This window comes from Ursus americanus, chromosome 13 (assembly GCF_024610735.1).
Source record: "Ursus americanus isolate L20-20 chromosome 13, mUrsAme1.1.p, whole genome shotgun sequence".
Classification (NCBI taxonomy): domain Eukaryota; kingdom Metazoa; phylum Chordata; class Mammalia; order Carnivora; family Ursidae; genus Ursus; species Ursus americanus.
Window position 1 is genome coordinate 15,862,584 of NC_142139.1, and position 17,493 is coordinate 15,880,076.

General features: G+C 34.8%; 1 protein-coding gene across 9 annotated transcripts in view; it reads left to right on the forward strand.

Annotated features, from left to right (window-relative positions):
* BLTP1 (bridge-like lipid transfer protein family member 1) overlaps positions 1-17,493 on the forward strand; it is a 194,488-nt gene that overhangs the window by 141,818 nt on the left and 35,177 nt on the right. For 7 of the 9 annotated variants that reach the window (XR_015726479.1, XM_045799043.2, XM_045799042.2 and 4 more), the window contains 11 exons: positions 119-304; positions 1,644-1,812; positions 3,361-3,572; positions 5,372-5,570; positions 9,197-9,256; positions 11,226-11,452; positions 12,187-12,387; positions 12,582-12,712; positions 14,118-14,241; positions 16,117-16,226; positions 16,899-16,989. Coding sequence is in view for 8 of the 9 variants with exons in the window: in XM_045799043.2 (XP_045654999.2) it covers positions 119-304; positions 1,644-1,812; positions 3,361-3,572; positions 5,372-5,570; positions 9,197-9,256; positions 11,226-11,452; positions 12,187-12,387; positions 12,582-12,712; positions 14,118-14,241; positions 16,117-16,226; positions 16,899-16,989 (1,710 nt within the window). In the remaining variant the exon portion in view is untranslated. The remainder of the gene's footprint in view (positions 1-118; positions 305-1,643; positions 1,813-3,360; positions 3,573-5,371; positions 5,571-9,196; positions 9,257-11,225; positions 11,453-12,186; positions 12,388-12,581; positions 12,713-14,117; positions 14,242-16,116; positions 16,227-16,898; positions 16,990-17,493) is intronic. The other 2 variants (XM_045799048.2, XM_045799049.2) reach the window with 1 other exon arrangement.

Here is a 17,493-nt window from a genome sequence, read left to right on the forward strand (position 1 = left end):
TGATTAGCCAATATGTGTTTTAAAACATGGCTATTTTATCATATTGAAAGATTTCATTTGAGTGAGTGTGTATTGTCGATTTAAGATTTTTTTTTCCTTCTAACGTATAATCTGCTAGGGTATTCAAGTAACAGCCACTACTCCATCAATGAGAGCTGTGAGATTTGAAACTGGATTGATAGAGCTGGAACTTTCAAACCGACTTCAAACCAAAGCTTCACCAGGGAGTAGCAGCTATCTGAAACTGTTTGGTAAATGCCAAGTGGATTTAAATCTGGCATTGGGACAAATTGTCAAACATCAAGTGAGTACAGAATATGCTGATATTAGAATTTTGGCTTTTAAATTTTGTATATCAATTTAAACTACTTTAAATATTACTATACTTTAAAAAGTATTTTAACATTCCTAAAATTTCTAATTGTAAATTAGAGTGAAACCTCATTTAAGAAGGGCTTTACAATTTTAGTTTGGCATTTCATTGAGTGTTTTTGGGTGGTATATTGCTATAGTTTAGTACAAATGCAATCACATGAAGCTTAATTCAGCATCTTCATAAATACTTGTTTATAATTGCTCTTGATTTTGTTTAGAATTATTTTTTATTTCAGTACTCTGTACTAACATTGGTCAGTTCTTACAATGTTAACTAAGTTTCTTAGCTGTCCTGTTTAATATTGGCAAGTTTTGCATACCGTAATGTTAAACATGGAAATTTTTACATATGTCAGGTTTTACATGTGTGTGTATATGTTACACATATATATGTGTATGTGTATATATGTCTATAAGTATATGTGTCTATACATAAATATATGTATAGAAAGTTTTACACATATATACACATCTATACACACAGCAATAAATCAGATTCTATTTTATAAAAATATAATTTTCACAGCTCATTGGGGCATTTTTTGTTATTGTTTTTATTTTGCTAGAAATTATTATGTAAATTTTAACCTTTTTCCTTCCTTTATTTCAAGAACTGATTAAAGGAATACCAGTCATACTTTCTCAATAGAATGGCTATATTAAATGTTACATGGGGGAATAAATGAGGGAAAGTTTCTTGCCATCTTTAAAAAAACAGTAATTTTTTCCACATGGAAACACATGTTGAGAAGAGAAAGAATCTATCTTGAAACAATTAATATGTTGACATTAAGAATATGAACCTCATCCTAGCTTTTCTACAAACTTTACATATGACTTCATATTTACTTCCTGTTTACCCATTCATGTTATATATTGATTTCAGGTGTTTATGGTATAGAATATAAGGAATATATCATTGACAAATAAAATTGAGAAAAATATACGGTAGTTCTTTTGGTGAATAATACCATTAATGGGGTTAAAACTTTTAGGTTTTTTATCAAGACATTTTCCATTATTTGATTTTATTGAGCTTTTTTTTTTAAAATATTTTATTTATTTATTCGACAGAGATAGAGACAGCCAGCGAGAGAGGGAACACAAGCAGGGGGAGTGGGAGAGGAAGAAGCAGGCTCATTTCGGAGGAGCCTGATGTGGGGTTCGATCCCATAATGCCGGGATCACGCCCTGAGCCGAAGGCAGACGCTTAACCGCTGTGCCACCCAGGCGCCCCTGATTTTATTGAGCTTTTAATTCTATTTTAGGTTTATGAGGAAGCTGGTTCTGATTTTCATCAAGTTGCCTATTTTAAAACCAGAATCGGATTAAGAAATGCCCTCCGAGAAGAAATCAGTGGTTCTTCAGATAGGGAAGCTGTACTTATTACCTTGAATAGACCAATTGTTTATGCACAGCCTGTGGCCTTTGATAGAGGTAAGATAAAGTGCATCAACACTATCTTGTTGGATTTAGAAATGTTTTGGCAATGTTGGATAAAAATCATCTCTAGTTTACCAGTGTAAGTGCTTGACAGCTAAATGTCTCCTAAATCTGAAATGTGAGCATCCAAGAAAAGTGTTTTGCTTATTCCTTTCAGTTTTTAAAGTTACTTTACTTTTTAAAGTCATTTGCTTTCTACGTGGATATATAGAATGTCTGATTCAGAATTTTAATTCTAATACTAAATTTTTGGTTTCAAAAACTACTGCACCCATTTGTTTTGGCACTGTCTTTATTCATTTATTCTATAAACATTTACCATCTGGAAGTGGAATACGAATATAGGAAACAGGATCCCTGTGCTCAAGGACCTCTCAGTCCAGTGGGAGAAAGCAAAGTACACGACAGAGAGGAGCTAGAGATACCTGTTCTCATATCTGAAGAACCTTCTAACTTCGCCTGTGCTTCTTAGAGGCGAAACATTCTTCAGATTTGACTTGGAGTTGAGAGTTCACCAGGGAGACAAGGAAATGAGGCTAGTCTTATTTACCCTTGTGCCTGAAGGTCTGGAACAGTCCCTAGCTTATAGTAAGAACTAAATAAATAATTACCAAATGAGAGAGAATATGAATCAATATATATTAACGCAGAGGTCTAAAACATGTAGCAGCTTTCATAAAAGAAAATAATGGGAAATAAGGCTGAACAGATAGATAGGGTCTAATTAATGTATATTGGACATATATGTTGGAATTGTAGAAGTAATGAAGAACCATTTATGAAGCCATTTAAGATTTAAATTGGTGGTAGGCATTGGCTGGTGATAAGTCCATTAGAAAACTATTCTTTTGGCAGTGTTATGAATAACGTGGGTTTCTTTTTTTTTTTTTTTTTTTTTTTTTGCTAAATTCTGTGCACTTTTTTCATTTGATGTCTTACTAACCTCTCATCAGCTTTCAACAGCTCCTTAAAGTACTTTCTACTCTTTGTGTCAATGACACTTGCTTTTCCTTCTGTTTCCCTAGGCCTGTCATCTTTATCTCCTCTTTAGGCTCCTCTTCTGTACACTGCTTTAAATGAAGGTTTTCCTTAAGGTTCCATTCTTGTTACAGACTCAGATGTCTTGGCCTCTCTTTTAGGTCATATCTTTTTAGTGTATACTCCTACTGTTAGGTACCTCTCCTTCAAGAATTTTTAACAGTAGTAACAGTAAGCTGTATAAGGTCAGGAACCATGTTCTGTTTTCATTTCATTTCTATTGAATCTTAGTGCATAGCATCTAATAGACATTTCACAAATAATTTGTTAAATGAACAAATGGACCTGGATTATTTCCTTCTTTCAGCCATTATGCAGTTGCCTGCTTTCATTTGTCAAATCGACTATATCCTCTTAGACCCTTTCTAATTCTAATGCTATTATTTTCTCGTGGGAGTAATTTTTATTAATCAACCAGATTTTGCAGCTACTGAGTTTTACTTGCCTTCTAGCTTTACAGCTTTGATTTTAATTTTCTTTCCACCCCGCCTTAATTATAAAAAGCTGTGCTGTTTTGGCTGAATTATAAGGCTGCCTATGACAACTGGAATGAACAACGAATGGCTTTACATAAAGATATTCATATGGCTACAAAGGAAGTAGTAGATATGCTACCGGGTATCCAGCAAACATCAGCCCAGGCCTTTGGGACTCTCTTCCTCCAGCTCACTGTGAATGATCTGGGAATATGCCTGCCCATCACAAATACAGCACAGGTACAAAAAAATCAGATCATAGTCCAAGATCAAGAGCACAACATTCTACTAACCATTTCTGTGTATATAGAATATAATATTTTTTCAGATTAACAGTTTATAACTTGAGTTTAGTAAACAGCAAGTAAGATTGGATTCCTTCAGCCATTATTCATCCACAGTGTATTACATATGAATCTCATGAGACTTTGCTCTGAAGCACTCTGCTGCAGAATTGTGTTGAGATTGATACCCATCTGATAAGTATTTATTTCTACCTTGAAAAATAAGCAGCTTAGTTTTCAGAATCTTATTGTTTTGTTTTTTAGCAAGTAAGTCTTTGGCATACACTTAACAAAATAGAAGCAAAAGAACATTTAAGAATACTGTTTAATAATGTTTAGTAACCTCATCTAAAATAGGGTAGGGAATTTCAAAATGCATTTAAGCTGCAATATTTGATGGTAATGAAACTTCCAAGTTATGTATAGCAGATAAAGCAAGAATTTTCATAATTTATGAACATGCGTATGAGACAAAAAAGGGCTCTAAACCCCTATCAGGCCTAAGAAGTTACAATTATATCAAATGCAGGGGTCTATTTTACTGTTAAAATTTACCTTAACCTGTAACCAGTTGTCAAATGAATTTATCTTTTGGTATTTGTTTAGCAAGACATTGTGAGGAAAAGCTCTGGGCCAAGGATTGCCAACATGTAGTATATTTATGCCTCAGGAGTTGAAGAATGGTAATTTTTTAATGGCATTATGGACAGAGCTTAGGAAAACCATGTACATCATAGGTGATTGTCATAATGAGAATGTTCGCCACCGCTAAAACAGAAGCTTGAGATAGAAAACTAGATAATGAGGGGCACCTGGGTGGCTCAGTCAGTTAAGTGTCTGACTGTTGCTTTCAGCTAAGGTCATGATCTCAGGGTAGTGAGATCAAACCCCACATGGAGCCTCATATGGATCCCTGCCGGGCCTCTACACTGAATGGAGAGCCCACTTAAGATTCTCTCCCTCTCCCCCTCACCTGCTCATGCTCTCTCTCTCTCTCTAAAAACAAAACAAACAAAAAACCCCCCAAAAACTAGATAATTAACCTTTTGTGGGCTTTTTTCAAGATTTATTTATTTGAGAGAGAGAACACATGCAGATGCATCAGGAAGGAGCAAAGGGAGAGGAAGAGAAACTCAAGCACACTCCCCACTGAGCTCCGAGCACCATCTGGGGCTCGATCCCACGACCCTGAGATCATGACCTGCGCCGGAATCAAGAGTCGGACACTTAAACGATTCAGCCACCCAGGCACCCCTACCTTTTGTGAGTTAAAAAAGAAAAGATGAAGACAATTATCATATGGTTTCACTCATATATGGAGCATAAGGAATAGTGCAGAGGACCACAGGGGAAGGGAGGGAAAACTGAATGGGAAGAAATCAGAGAGGGAGACAAACTGGACTCTGGGAAACAAACTGAGGGTTACGGAAGGGAGGGGGGTGATGGGTATTAAGGAGGGCATGTGTTGTGGTAAGCACTGGGTATTATACACAACTAATGAATCGTTGAACACTACATCAAAAACTGATGATGTACTATATGTTGGCTAATTGAATATAACAAAAAAAAAAAAAGACGAACATGGCAAATGTATTCACTTCAACAATTTAATTTTTAAAAGTAGGCATCTTTCTAAGCTGCTTTTTAATGATTTCTAGTCTTGACTTTTTCTAAATTTTTGTTCCTGTGCATCCTGTGAGAATTTCCAAATTTAAAACGTTCTATCTTTTGTCTTATTTTTAATATATTTTGCAGTCTAATCACACTGGAGACCTTGACATTGGTTCTGCTTTAGTATTGACCATTGAAAGTACTCTCATCACTGCTTGTTCTTCAGAATCTCTGGTTAGTAAAGGGCATTTCAAAAACTTTTGTATTCGTTTTGCTGATGGCTTTGAGACGTCGTGGGATGACTGGAAACCAGAAATTCGTGGTGATCTGGTGATGAATGCCTGTGAGTGTCTTTTATTTTCTTCATGAGGTTTAGAAGTTTTTTAATTAAAAAAAAAAGGTGTCTTCATTTGTAAAATCAAAGGATGCTTAGCTGTAGGAATGTTATTGGACTTTGTGAAATAAGGGCTATTTCTAGTTAAAGGTAGGTCACATTTGTGGAAAACTGCAGCTTTCAATAGTTTGGGTAAGTGAACCAAGTAGGCATTCTTCTTGATAGTATAACAGTTGAAGATTCGTTTACTACCTGATTTTTTTCCTGTAATTGATTCCTGAATGACCAGATAAAGCATCTTTGCTCTGTGGGGATCTTCAAAGAAATAAATGTGCAAGATCCAGTTCATCGTATGACAGAACAACCAGGAACAGGAATTCCAGCCAAAAAATAATATTGATATGAATATATTCACGTATCTAAATTTATAAGTTACAGTGTGTAACTTGTGTGAATTCCTCTGATTCTATAATACTCAAGGTTGGGCGTAACTAAAGCTCTGTTTATATACAGTTTTGAAGGTATATGGGTTTATTTTTATTTTAATATATTAAATATTATAGCAGAGTTAATAAATCATCATTAATCTTCTGATAAAGGAAAACTATATTTGTGGAATTAAAGGTTTTGAGCTAAAATTCCTCAGCCAATCTCTAAACCAAAATTAATACTTACTTTACAAAAGGTGGTATGCTGTTGTTTAAGCAGTTTTTTCCCTTCTCCACTGGAAGAAAATCTTCTTTCCAATTCTGGGTCTTCTTTAAAGAACAAGAAAACTTTTCATTATTTTTATATCAAAAATTGAAGTTTTGGCATTCCATTTTAATTAAAACTTAGATAAGATTATAGGTGAAATTCTGGTTTTGACTGCTTCTCATTTAGATAATTCATAGGTAAAATACTGGGATTTCTGTGAAATACTTCGGGTTACTAAGAAGACTTGATATCAAAGTACTTATGCCTAATATCCACAAGAGCAAAAATAGCCTTCATCAGAAATCTTTACAAACAATCTTTTATACTATTGTTATATATATTTTTAAAAGTCATTATAACTCTTTTGTCTGTTTTTTTCTTAAAATAAATTTCAATCTAATTTGTAGTAAGATGACATCTTTGCCTTTTTTATTATCATTAAAATGGATAAATATACTTGGAAGCAAAGGGAGAATACCATTTCTTTAACAGTTTATTATAAAGGGAAAATGCATGAGAAATATGCCTCTGAATCAAAATCAAAACATATATTAAAAATATATGAACAGGGGCGCCTGGGTGGCGCAGTCGTTAAGCGTCTGCCTTCGGCTCAGGGCGTGATCCCAGTGCTCTGGGATCGAGCCCCACATCAGGTTCTTCCACTGGGAGCCTGCTTCTTCCTCTCCCACTCCCCCTGCTTGTTTTCCCTCTCTCGCTGGCTGTCTCTCTCTCTGTCGAATGAATAAATAAAATCTTAAAAATATATATATATGAACAATAACTCAGCACCTCAGTGTATATTATTTCAACTAAGTAGAATACTAACATGCTGATAATCGTGCTAATCATGGTTTATTTTAGGTTTTGTAGGACACTAAACGACTTGTTTTTAGGACATGCTTTTTGTTTGGTGTCTTGGAAAGGAAGCAGAGGAGTTGAATAGTTGTTTTATTGATATAAGAATTCTAAATTATAACAGGGGCAGATTAGTTTTTATTAGTAATAATAAATAGAATATAAATGACATTAAATGTTTTTGACAAAAAGGTTTGAATTAGGGTAGAGAAACAAGGAACAGTAGAGTTATGCTCTAGGATTTTTTTTTTTTTTTTTTTTTTTACAGATCATTTTAAAATCAGGCCCTAGAAAAAAGATGGCCCAGTGGAATTGCCTCTATAGGGTGATAATGTTTTCTAGGAAATGCAGTGAAAATTAGAAAGGACAATCTGTAAGTAGAATTCAAAGGACCATATAAGTAGATAGAAAAGATCAGACTCTTTACTAACATTTATTTGTAAAAATTATATAAACCATTAAAAGTTTGAAAATGTAGCAAGGGGGAAAAAAAAGAAGAAGGAGAAGTTTGAAAGCCTCCAAGCTTTAACACGTGGGTAACATTAGGTCAAAAGAGCAGGAAAATTGCTGTCCTGGATTCAGACTAACAGTTGATCCAACTCAGACTTCTGTTTCTGACTCAGAGACCATAGGCACAACAGGGAAGAGCCTGGTTGATTCCCTTCTCCTCACTTGGAGGATTTGGATCTACTCCTAAAAATCTTAATATTCCTTTTTAATTTATCATGGCTCTGTAATATATGAATTTATACAATTTTTTAAGCTTAATTTTTAAAAATTCTCTGACACTTCTTGGGATTGAAAGTCCTAAAAATTTTCTATCCTTTTTTTTTTATTTACTAGCTTTCGTTTGGCCTCCATTATGTTACTCAAATTTCAGAGGGTTTTCTTTTCTTTTCTTTTTTAGACTTTCACATTTTTTTTTATTATGTTCAGTTAGCCACTGTATAGTACATCATTAGTTTTTGATGTAGTGTTCAGTGGTTCATTAGTAACATATAACACCCAGGGCTTTTCATTCTAGCATTCTTAGATTTGAAAGAGTTATCTAAGTTCCTTTTGTTCTGATTTATAACCATGACTGTAAAGGTGAATTGGGCAATCTTCTACCCTAAGACAAGATCCAGTTCTCTCATGTTCTGTAATTTCTGTGTGAAGCACAGGTACCATATGGTTCAAAAATATAATTTAGATTTTGAAGTTATTGGCATTATCTTTTAAAAACCACATAACCATATTGTCACTTACTAGACTCTTTCTCCCAAAATAAGTTAAAGTATTTCTGCAACTCAGGTTGGAGTAACATTTGACTACCAACCTAGGATACAGAATGAATTGCAAAAGGACATTTCATTTAAGATTCATGTACTGTCAGGTTTAGATTGAAATTTGGTTTCTATGAAGGATTACTGAGAAAGTTCTTAATCACATCATTAGACTTTACTTTTTGAAAAGTTGTTTCAAAGATGGTATGTCCCTTTACTGTTTAAAATTGTTGATTTAGTTCACCTCTTTCTTTGAAGTTGAAGTTACCAGATTAAAATTAAGTGGTATTAAGTATTTCAGAATCAAAGTTAGATATGTTCTAGGGATAGGTCCATGACCTTGGGAGATGAATTGTATGAGACTGACATCATAGCAGTCAGTCATTTTTTTTCTCATAAAATGATCCATGAAAAGACAGGGCTGATAAATCATGTCTGTCACCTAAATGAGAAAGTTCTTATTAACAGAAAATTATTTTTAAATCATATGCATTCTCAAAGTGCCATTCACATGGTGGAACAAATTGTCATCACATCGAGAAACTAGTTTCAGAGTTGGCCAGGTATTGTCATGTGAGGAATGTAAAGGTAAAGCTGCAGTTAAATTTTTAAAAGCATAAAATAGAAAATGTTGAGATATGGAATATTACTAGTCATCTAAGGTAGCTATTTCATTCTGCAGATTAGGGAGTGAAGCCTAAAGAGGCTAGTGATTCTATTTACATTTAGATAATAATCTTTGGGTGAAACATTATAGTACAGTATTTAATCACAAGCATAATTTTATTGAAAACTATTTTTGGGGTGATTTTTGTGCAGGTGTAGTTCCAGATGGCACCTATGAAGTATGTTCTAGGACTACAGGACAAGCAGCTGCTGGTAAGTTCATGACTAATATTACCTTTTTTACATATATGAATTAGAATTCTGCCTTTTTATACATACATATATAAATACATGTATATGCACACATATGTATAAGCTTTATGTTAACATTAAGAGAGTCTTTAATTCTGGTATTCCCTGATTTTAAAAACTATTTTTGTAATAATATTAGCATATTTTTATTCATTTAACAATTATTTATTAGACACCTGCTGATATACTGCAAAAAGTTTTGGGAAAGACAAAGACAAATAAGATATACTTTATTTATTTAAACTCTAAAGTAGTTAAGGCTCTATAGTATGACTCAGCTATAATAAGTGGTAAGTTCAATAAAATATAAAATTCTGATTGCTACTTAAATCTGAGGGGAGAAGAAAATTTCAAATTTGGAGGGATACTAGGATCAGAGAAAGCTTCTTTTTTTTTTTTTTTTTTTTTAAAGACTGTATTTATTTATTCATGAAAGAGAGAGAGGCAGAGGCAGAGGGAGAAGCAGGCTCCCCGCAGAGCAGGGAGCCGATGGTGGTCTCAATCCCAGGACCCTGGGATCAGGACCTGAGCCAAAGGCAGATGCTTAACCGACTGAGCCACCCAGGTGCCTCTGAGATAGCTTCTTTTAATATTTAACAAGCATTTGAACAGGGACTTGACAGATAAAATTGTTTTTGAAGCAAAAACTGGATGGGTATGTGTCAGAAAATTTGGGCAGACAGAATATTAGTTATCTATGAAAACAGTGTCTAGTTAAAATTGTCCAGACTGGGTGGAACAGAGTTATGTGAAAAATAATATGGGAAAAATATTAAATCTCAAATTAAGGAGTCTGGACTTAATTTGGTGGACAGTGGGAAAGCCATTGAATTTTTGTGAGCAAGAAAGTCAAGGATTAGTGAGGATAAAAGTCTTAGGAAACTGGTTACAAGATAACTCTAAAAGTTATAATAACCTGTCTTAACTAAGATGATAGCACAATGTAAATTTTCATTGATTTTACTTGGTATAAAGTAAGGGTAAGCTAAAGGGAGATATTTATTTAAGGGCTCTTAAAATGTCAGTGGGAGTAGAGGCTGATTAAAGTTAGTAGATTTCCTTTCTCTCCTTACTATTTCCTGTTACCCTCCCCAAGCCTAGCCTTGGTGCTCATCCTAAGTAAATTGTCTCAGAAAGTAGCAAGGCCATTGGTCCGACTGACAGAGAACTGAAAAGGTTAGGAAATTTCCAGGAGTAATGTTAGAAGGAAAGGGTGATGACTGAGGTAAACATACATATTTGGAGAAAGGTCACATAAAAGTCTTTGTCAGGACTTTGGTTTATAAGTGACAACAACGCACTCAAAACCAAAAGGGGGAGTTTATTAAAAGGATATATGCAGATCACAGTTAAACTTAGGAATGGCTAGCTCAGTGAAGTTAAGGAACCACGTCAATTCAGGGGCCCTCAGAAACTCCTGGATCCAGGATTTCAGCCACCATCAGGGCTTTTTTCTTTGCTCCTCTCTGGCTGCTTCATTTTCTTCATACTGCTGACCTCCTCCTTACACATGGCAGGAAATATGGCTGCCAACAGCTCATGAGCCTCATTCCCTCACCCTCAGTCATTAGAGAGGGACCATTATTTTCTGAAGTCCAGGGAAGGTTTTTAGTTTTCGAACTTTGACCCTAACCTGGCCTACTTATCTGATTCTGGCTAATGAGTGAGGGTCATGGCAATTCTCACTACAGCCATGGGAATTTGGGAGTGGGGAGAAGAGGGAATCCATAGTACACAGGAGAAAGAAGGGTGCTGCACAGAGGAAACAAGAGATGCACACTCTGCAAAGGGAAATCAATCCCAGACCTAGCTGTGAGAGAGATTAGTTGTTACACAAGGCCATCATCATTCTTTTTATTCCTTAAATATAGATTGATTTAAATTTCTGTACTCAAGACTTACCAAAAATGCCACTTCTTTATTTAAACAGAAAGTAGTAGTGCTGGAACATGGACACTCAATGTTTTGTGGAAAATGTGTGGGATCGATGTCCACATGGATCCTAACATTGGCAAAAGACTTAATGCTCTGGGCAATACCCTTACGACACTGACAGGAGAGGAGGACATAGATGACATTGCCGATCTAAATTCAGTGAACATAGCTGACCTGTCAGATGAGGATGAAGTTGATACTATGTCTCCCACTATCCACACTGTAAGTAAACTCAACTGTTAGACTTTCCTGGACTGGGCTTTACCCTGAGACAGGGAAAAAGATTGACTTAACGTTATTTATTATATTGTAGTTGATAATTGTAGAGGAAGGAAGAGAGTGGTGGTTCCCTGTGTCTATATTTTATGATGTTGTTTTTTAATTTTATAATATTGTCTTTATCATTGATAGTTTTCATAATAACTGTCAACAAATTTGCACCTTAACCTACAGGTAATGTACTAATGTTAAAAGCAAAGTGCCAGCAAACCTGTAGAGACCGACAGTATATTAGTGGTTGCTGAGGGCTGGAAGAGTTGGGGATGGGGAATGGAGAGAGACTGCTGTTAGTTATGAGGTTTCATTTGGGTGTGGGGAGTGGTGAAAACGTTCTAAACAGATTGTGGTGACAGTCGTACAACTTTGTGAATATTCTCAAAACCATTGAATTGTACATTTTAAATGGGTGAATTTTATGGCGGATGGAGTAGATCTCAATAAAGGTGTTAAAAATGCATCTCAAAAGCAAAGTGCATGCACACAAAATAAAGTATACATTTAAAAAGATGTGTTTCCCTCTATATTGTATATTTTATAGTATAAATTATTTGGTAGGTCTGCTTTTGTTCTGGTATTGGTTTAAAAATTTTAAAGTATCTTTTAACTATCGTTTCATGAAATAGTCTTGTTCTTGAAAAGAAATTTTCAAAAAATTAATGTTACTGTTTATCATTTAGAGTTCAGATGGAAGTTCAGTAAGTGGAGATGGCCACAAGCTCACCTTTGGGCAGCGACTTGTAAATCACCTGCTAGGCCTGACGCCCCCAAATCAGCGCTATTCTGTTCCTGCAGAGTATCTTTGTGACCCAGAGATGTGGGGCTCCCCTGAGTCTAGCCAGTCCCATTTGAAAGCATGCAGAGCTCACTCATGGGGAAACGTAGGTAGCAACCATGTAGATTCCTTGTGAAAATGAAGGGATTTGAATCACTAGAGAATTCCAATCATCTTACTTGATATAGATGGCTTTGATTCTTGCATGCTTCCTTTGATTTAAGGTGTTATTTTTGTGATAGTATAGATTTGCTGTGTGACCTGAGGGTGGTATTGACAGACATGCTTTTGATTTTTCAGGAAGCTGTAGATTATCGAAGACAAGGAGCATCTTGCAGCCAGCCAGGAGAACTTAGAGGAAGAAAAATTATGAAGCGTATAGTGGATATCAGAGAACTGAATGAACAGGCCAAAGTAATAGATGATCTTAAGTATGTGTAATGATTTTTAATGTAATATTTTTAAATAATAGAATCATAGAATTTTAAATATGGAGAAAACTGGATTTGGGCCAGTACAACCTCTTTAATTTATAAGTGAGATCACCAAGGTCCAATAAAGTTTGATAACTTTCCTGAGATCATACATCCATTAGTGATGAAGTTAGGCATGAAGTTCTGGTCCAGCACTCATCACAATTCCCCATTTCTGGGCAGTTTATGACTTACTGTGTATCACATATACATATCTCTGCACATGTATATACATACACCTATACATACCTTCACATGTGTATGTTAACATATGAGTTAATGTGTGTTAACAATGCTAACATTGATATTTCTGGAATGTAATTTTTTTGTTCAGTTAGCCAACATATAGTACATCATTAGTTTTTGATGTAATGTTCAACGATTCATTAGTTGCGTATAACACCCAGTGCTCATTACAACACATGTGTGAAATGTAGATTTTTAAGGCAGGAAACAAATTTAGCACTTGTTAAGTACCAATTGTGAATCTGACATGTTATTTCAGTGTAATCCTCACAAGATTTCTGTGAGATTAGATGGTATTATCCAAACTTCATAGATGAGAAAACTGGCTCAGAGAGATTAAAAAAGTGGAATTTGAACTTGGGGGTGTTTGAATTCAAAGTTCATGCTTTTTTTTGCCTGCTTGTATTAGCAGTTCTCTAGAACTAAATGTATACAGGGTGAGTAGAGAGGGGGCAGCAGGTGGTGGTAATTTTTTTCTTTTTCTTTTGCTGCTGCATAGATTAAATAATACTTGCTCTAGAAGACTAAATATCCTTCTTGTCAAACTTTGAAATTTTTGTTTTCCCAAAAGGTGATAGTCATGCCTCATCTTTTCTAATCTTCATACACCACCTGTGTGTGTGGTTTTTGCATTCGGGGACTCTAGACAAGTATGTGCATTTTGTACAGTGAAAAGTATTGTCTAAAAATTGGTCTGTAAATTAATTATAGTACAGTGATTCACATTTTCCTGTTGACTTACATTACAGTTTGAGTTTTGCTCTCAGGTTAAAAATGACTTGAAGCAAAATATACTTCTTCCCTTTAAATTTTACCTGAGGCTTAAATTTATGTAGAATTTTACATGTACATTATTCTGTAGAGTGGGTCTATAGGTTTCATGAGATTGTCATAGAGGCTTTTAATGCAGAAGTGGGAAAGAGACATTTCCTAAAATATTAGAGAGCTTTTTTTTATGGTTTACTAGGTATGAGTGTTAACTTTATGGAGGATTTTGGCCTATCCATATATAATCTTTGATATTCTAATAAGTGAAAGAATGAAAAAAGGAGCAAATAAAACTCAGTCTTACTCTGTTACCTCTTTACACTAATAGTCATATTTGTTTTGCATCCAGAAAATTAGGTGCAAGTGAAGGAACCATAAACCAGGAAATTCAACGTTATCAACAGTTAGAATCTGTTGCAGTGAATGATATTCGAAGAGACGTTCGTAAGAAATTACGGAGGTCCAGTATGCGAGTGAGTAAACATTTAAAAAGAATTTTATTATTCGAGTAGACCATTCTTTTATTTTTTACTTTATGAAACTTTGTGACCATGCTTAAGTTCTTTCTTTCTCCATTTACTTGATTTATACATCTCATATGTACTATGTACTAGACACTGTTTAAAGCACTTTACATTTAACAACCCATTAAATCTTTACAATAGCCATATAAGGTAGCTTGTATTATTTTCCCCATTTTAAAAATGAGGAAGCTGAGACAGAGAGAAGTCAAGAAATTTGACCAAGGTTATATAGCCATTAATCTCGGTGGAGCCAATATTAAACCCAAACAGTGGAACTCTACAGTCTGTCCTTAGACACCATCTTTTGTCCCCCTTTCATAAAACCATACTTTCTTTTTAGTCTCTAACTCAAATATGAGTCTTTTGAGATGTCCATTCTACTCCTGTCCCATTTTCCACAGCTGACTTTACCTCTCAGCCACTACGTACTCTCAGCACTTCATTCTCTTTTCTTTGCACGTTTGGTTGTCCTAACTAGAATTTGAGTCTCTGAAACAACAAGTTATTTATCTTTGACCCCATGTCCTACCACATTTTTTGGGATTTAGTCCAATTGCTGAACAAGTGAAATAAATATGTGGATAGATATACTATAAACATATAGTTCTAAGGAAATAAAGTTCTCAAATGTATTCAAATGGAGGTAGGTTGCCTTGGTTCAAGGTGGTCTTGTTAGTGGAAAAACTAATTTTTTAAAAAAAGGTAGGTTCTTAACTTTTTTTTTTTTTTAAATAATCAGCAGAACCCTCTACTTTTTTGGTGGCACCCTAATACATAAAAAACATTAAATCAGAGCTTCTAGGGCCAGAGGAAGTGGGGAAAGGTTGCAGGGATCCAGGGTTCATTGGCTTGAACTTTCTTGATCAGCCCAAACTCCCAGGCACCCTAGTTTGAATACTGTTCTAAATTGTTTATTCAAATTGCAGATAAAATCCAATTTAAGCTATTCATCACTGTCTTCTGATGGCAAAAAATGGATAGTGATAATCTGTAATGCATAAGTCTGTGTTTAAAATTTTTGCTTCTATATACCTGATAGTCATACAATAGAATTAAAATACTGCTTATGTACTATTTATAAGGTAGTTTATACTTGGTAATTGACTGTTAAATATAAAACTAGGTAGAGAAAATTGGGGAAATTCTCAAAGTTTTAGCAGTGTTCTTAGTATGTATCTCACCTCACTTCCTCCTCAGTCCTCTTGCATTCCACATCTCCGTTGTCTTGGCATCTTTTCAATATCTAGCCCCCAACTACACATTTGGAGAAGAGGGATTTGGAGACAAGTAAAGTGTTGAGGTCATCCCTTTCTTTTCTTTCCTATAATGGATTGCCATGGCAGGAGTGCCCGTGGGTGCTCCTTGAGATGATCGATGGTCCCGCCTCCCCAGCCTCTCTGTCTCTCCCCTTCTGCTCTCCTCTGATCTCCCTTTCATCTCCTCCCCCCACCCAGCTTTCTTCCAGAATCTTTCCTTTTATTCTCATTTTCTTTTGCCTTTCTCTTCTTTTTAATTGTTTCTTCTCACCTTATTTCTGTACCCCCTCATGCCTGCTCCCAATCTTTTTCTTTTCTCAGGCCAGATGGTAAATCATATTTCCGTTGTACAGCTGTTCTAATTGACATTAGGCCTAAAGAGTAGCTGAGTCCTACTCTGCTTTGATCCATCTATACTGTTGAGTGACATTTAAAGTCAAATTTAAAGTAACATGTGATTGACCTGGGGGAAACATACTATTTTGTTAAATAGAATATTTTATCTGTAGTCAGATATTATGACAATAAGCAACTGTCTAAAGTTACTCTTCCTCTCCCATTTCATTAGGCTGCTTCTCTAAAGGATAAGTGGGGTTTGGGTTACAAACCAAGTTATAGCCGTTCAAAAAGCATTTCTGCTTCTGGAAGACCTCCTCTTAAACGAATGGAAAGGGCAAGGTAATATATATTTCCACCACTGAAACCAGTAATAAAATTGCTGACTCCTTTACGAAGGTCCACTACTAATTTATTGTGTTCTCATTGGGGAAATTACATAATTAAGGGAGCAAAAATGAACCTTATTAGGCAAATACCAGTAATAATGGATACTGTCAAACTAAAAAGTTTGAGGAATTCCTCTATTGTATTTATACCGCAATCACTGTGTGCTTTTTAGTAAAGAAATACATTGTTATTTAGACAAGTTTATGGATAAACTTATAGACTATTCAAAGAAATGGGTATGTGCAGATTAGTAGCTGCTGCCGCATGTTGGCCATTTTATAAAAGGTGTGACTACATACATATTTAGCATACGAAAAAATGAAAATTCTACATATTAAAGAAAAATACTGTCTTACTAATGAATGAGCACTTAAAGTAAGAAGTATAAATTTTTTATATGATTCAGTTTCAGAAAATCTCATGTTAATCAAAACATGCAGTGTTGTTGTTTTTTTTATGGGATGCTAAGGATTAAGAAATGGGATACCAAAAATTTAATCCTTGGATAAGGTAAATATTTAGAAATATTTAGAATGTTACTGTCATTTGTTAGACTTTTATAAAGTCCAGGGACTTATTAAAAAAAGAATATTAATGTTTTGTAACTTTATATTTTACTTCCAGTTCTCGAATAGGAGAAACTGAGGAGCTCCCTGAAATCCGTGTGGATGCAGCCTCTCCTGGACCCAGAGTAACTTTCAATATCCAAGATACAGTAAGAGAAATAGTATTTGTTAGAGATACACAGTGCCAAATAATTTTTAGTAATTACGAAATTATAGTAGTTACACAGTTTTAAAATACAAATTCCTACCTACAATTTTGAAAGTGTGGATTGTGATGGATGAAGTGTCTTTACTAGACAGCAGGGCACTGCCTCTGTGCTATTGTTTGAGAGCCATGCTGCTTATGTTAGTGTTTTGCACCTAGAATAAAGATTCCATACTGCTTGCTCTTAGGTAGAAAGACTTTGTTGAATAATTTTCCTTTCAAGTTGAAATCCACATTAAACTAGGTCTTTTACACAAGTGTAAATGTGAAATGTTTATACTCTGTATATTTATCTCATTATGTATTTTAGTTCAGAATATATAGAGGTAATAGCAGAAACCTAGAAGTCAGAAGGTCAGCTTTAAAAGTTATATTTAATTTTATATGTATTAAAATTTATGTTAACATGTTTTTTTTGTTTTTTGAATGTTTGCTTTTAAACCATTGT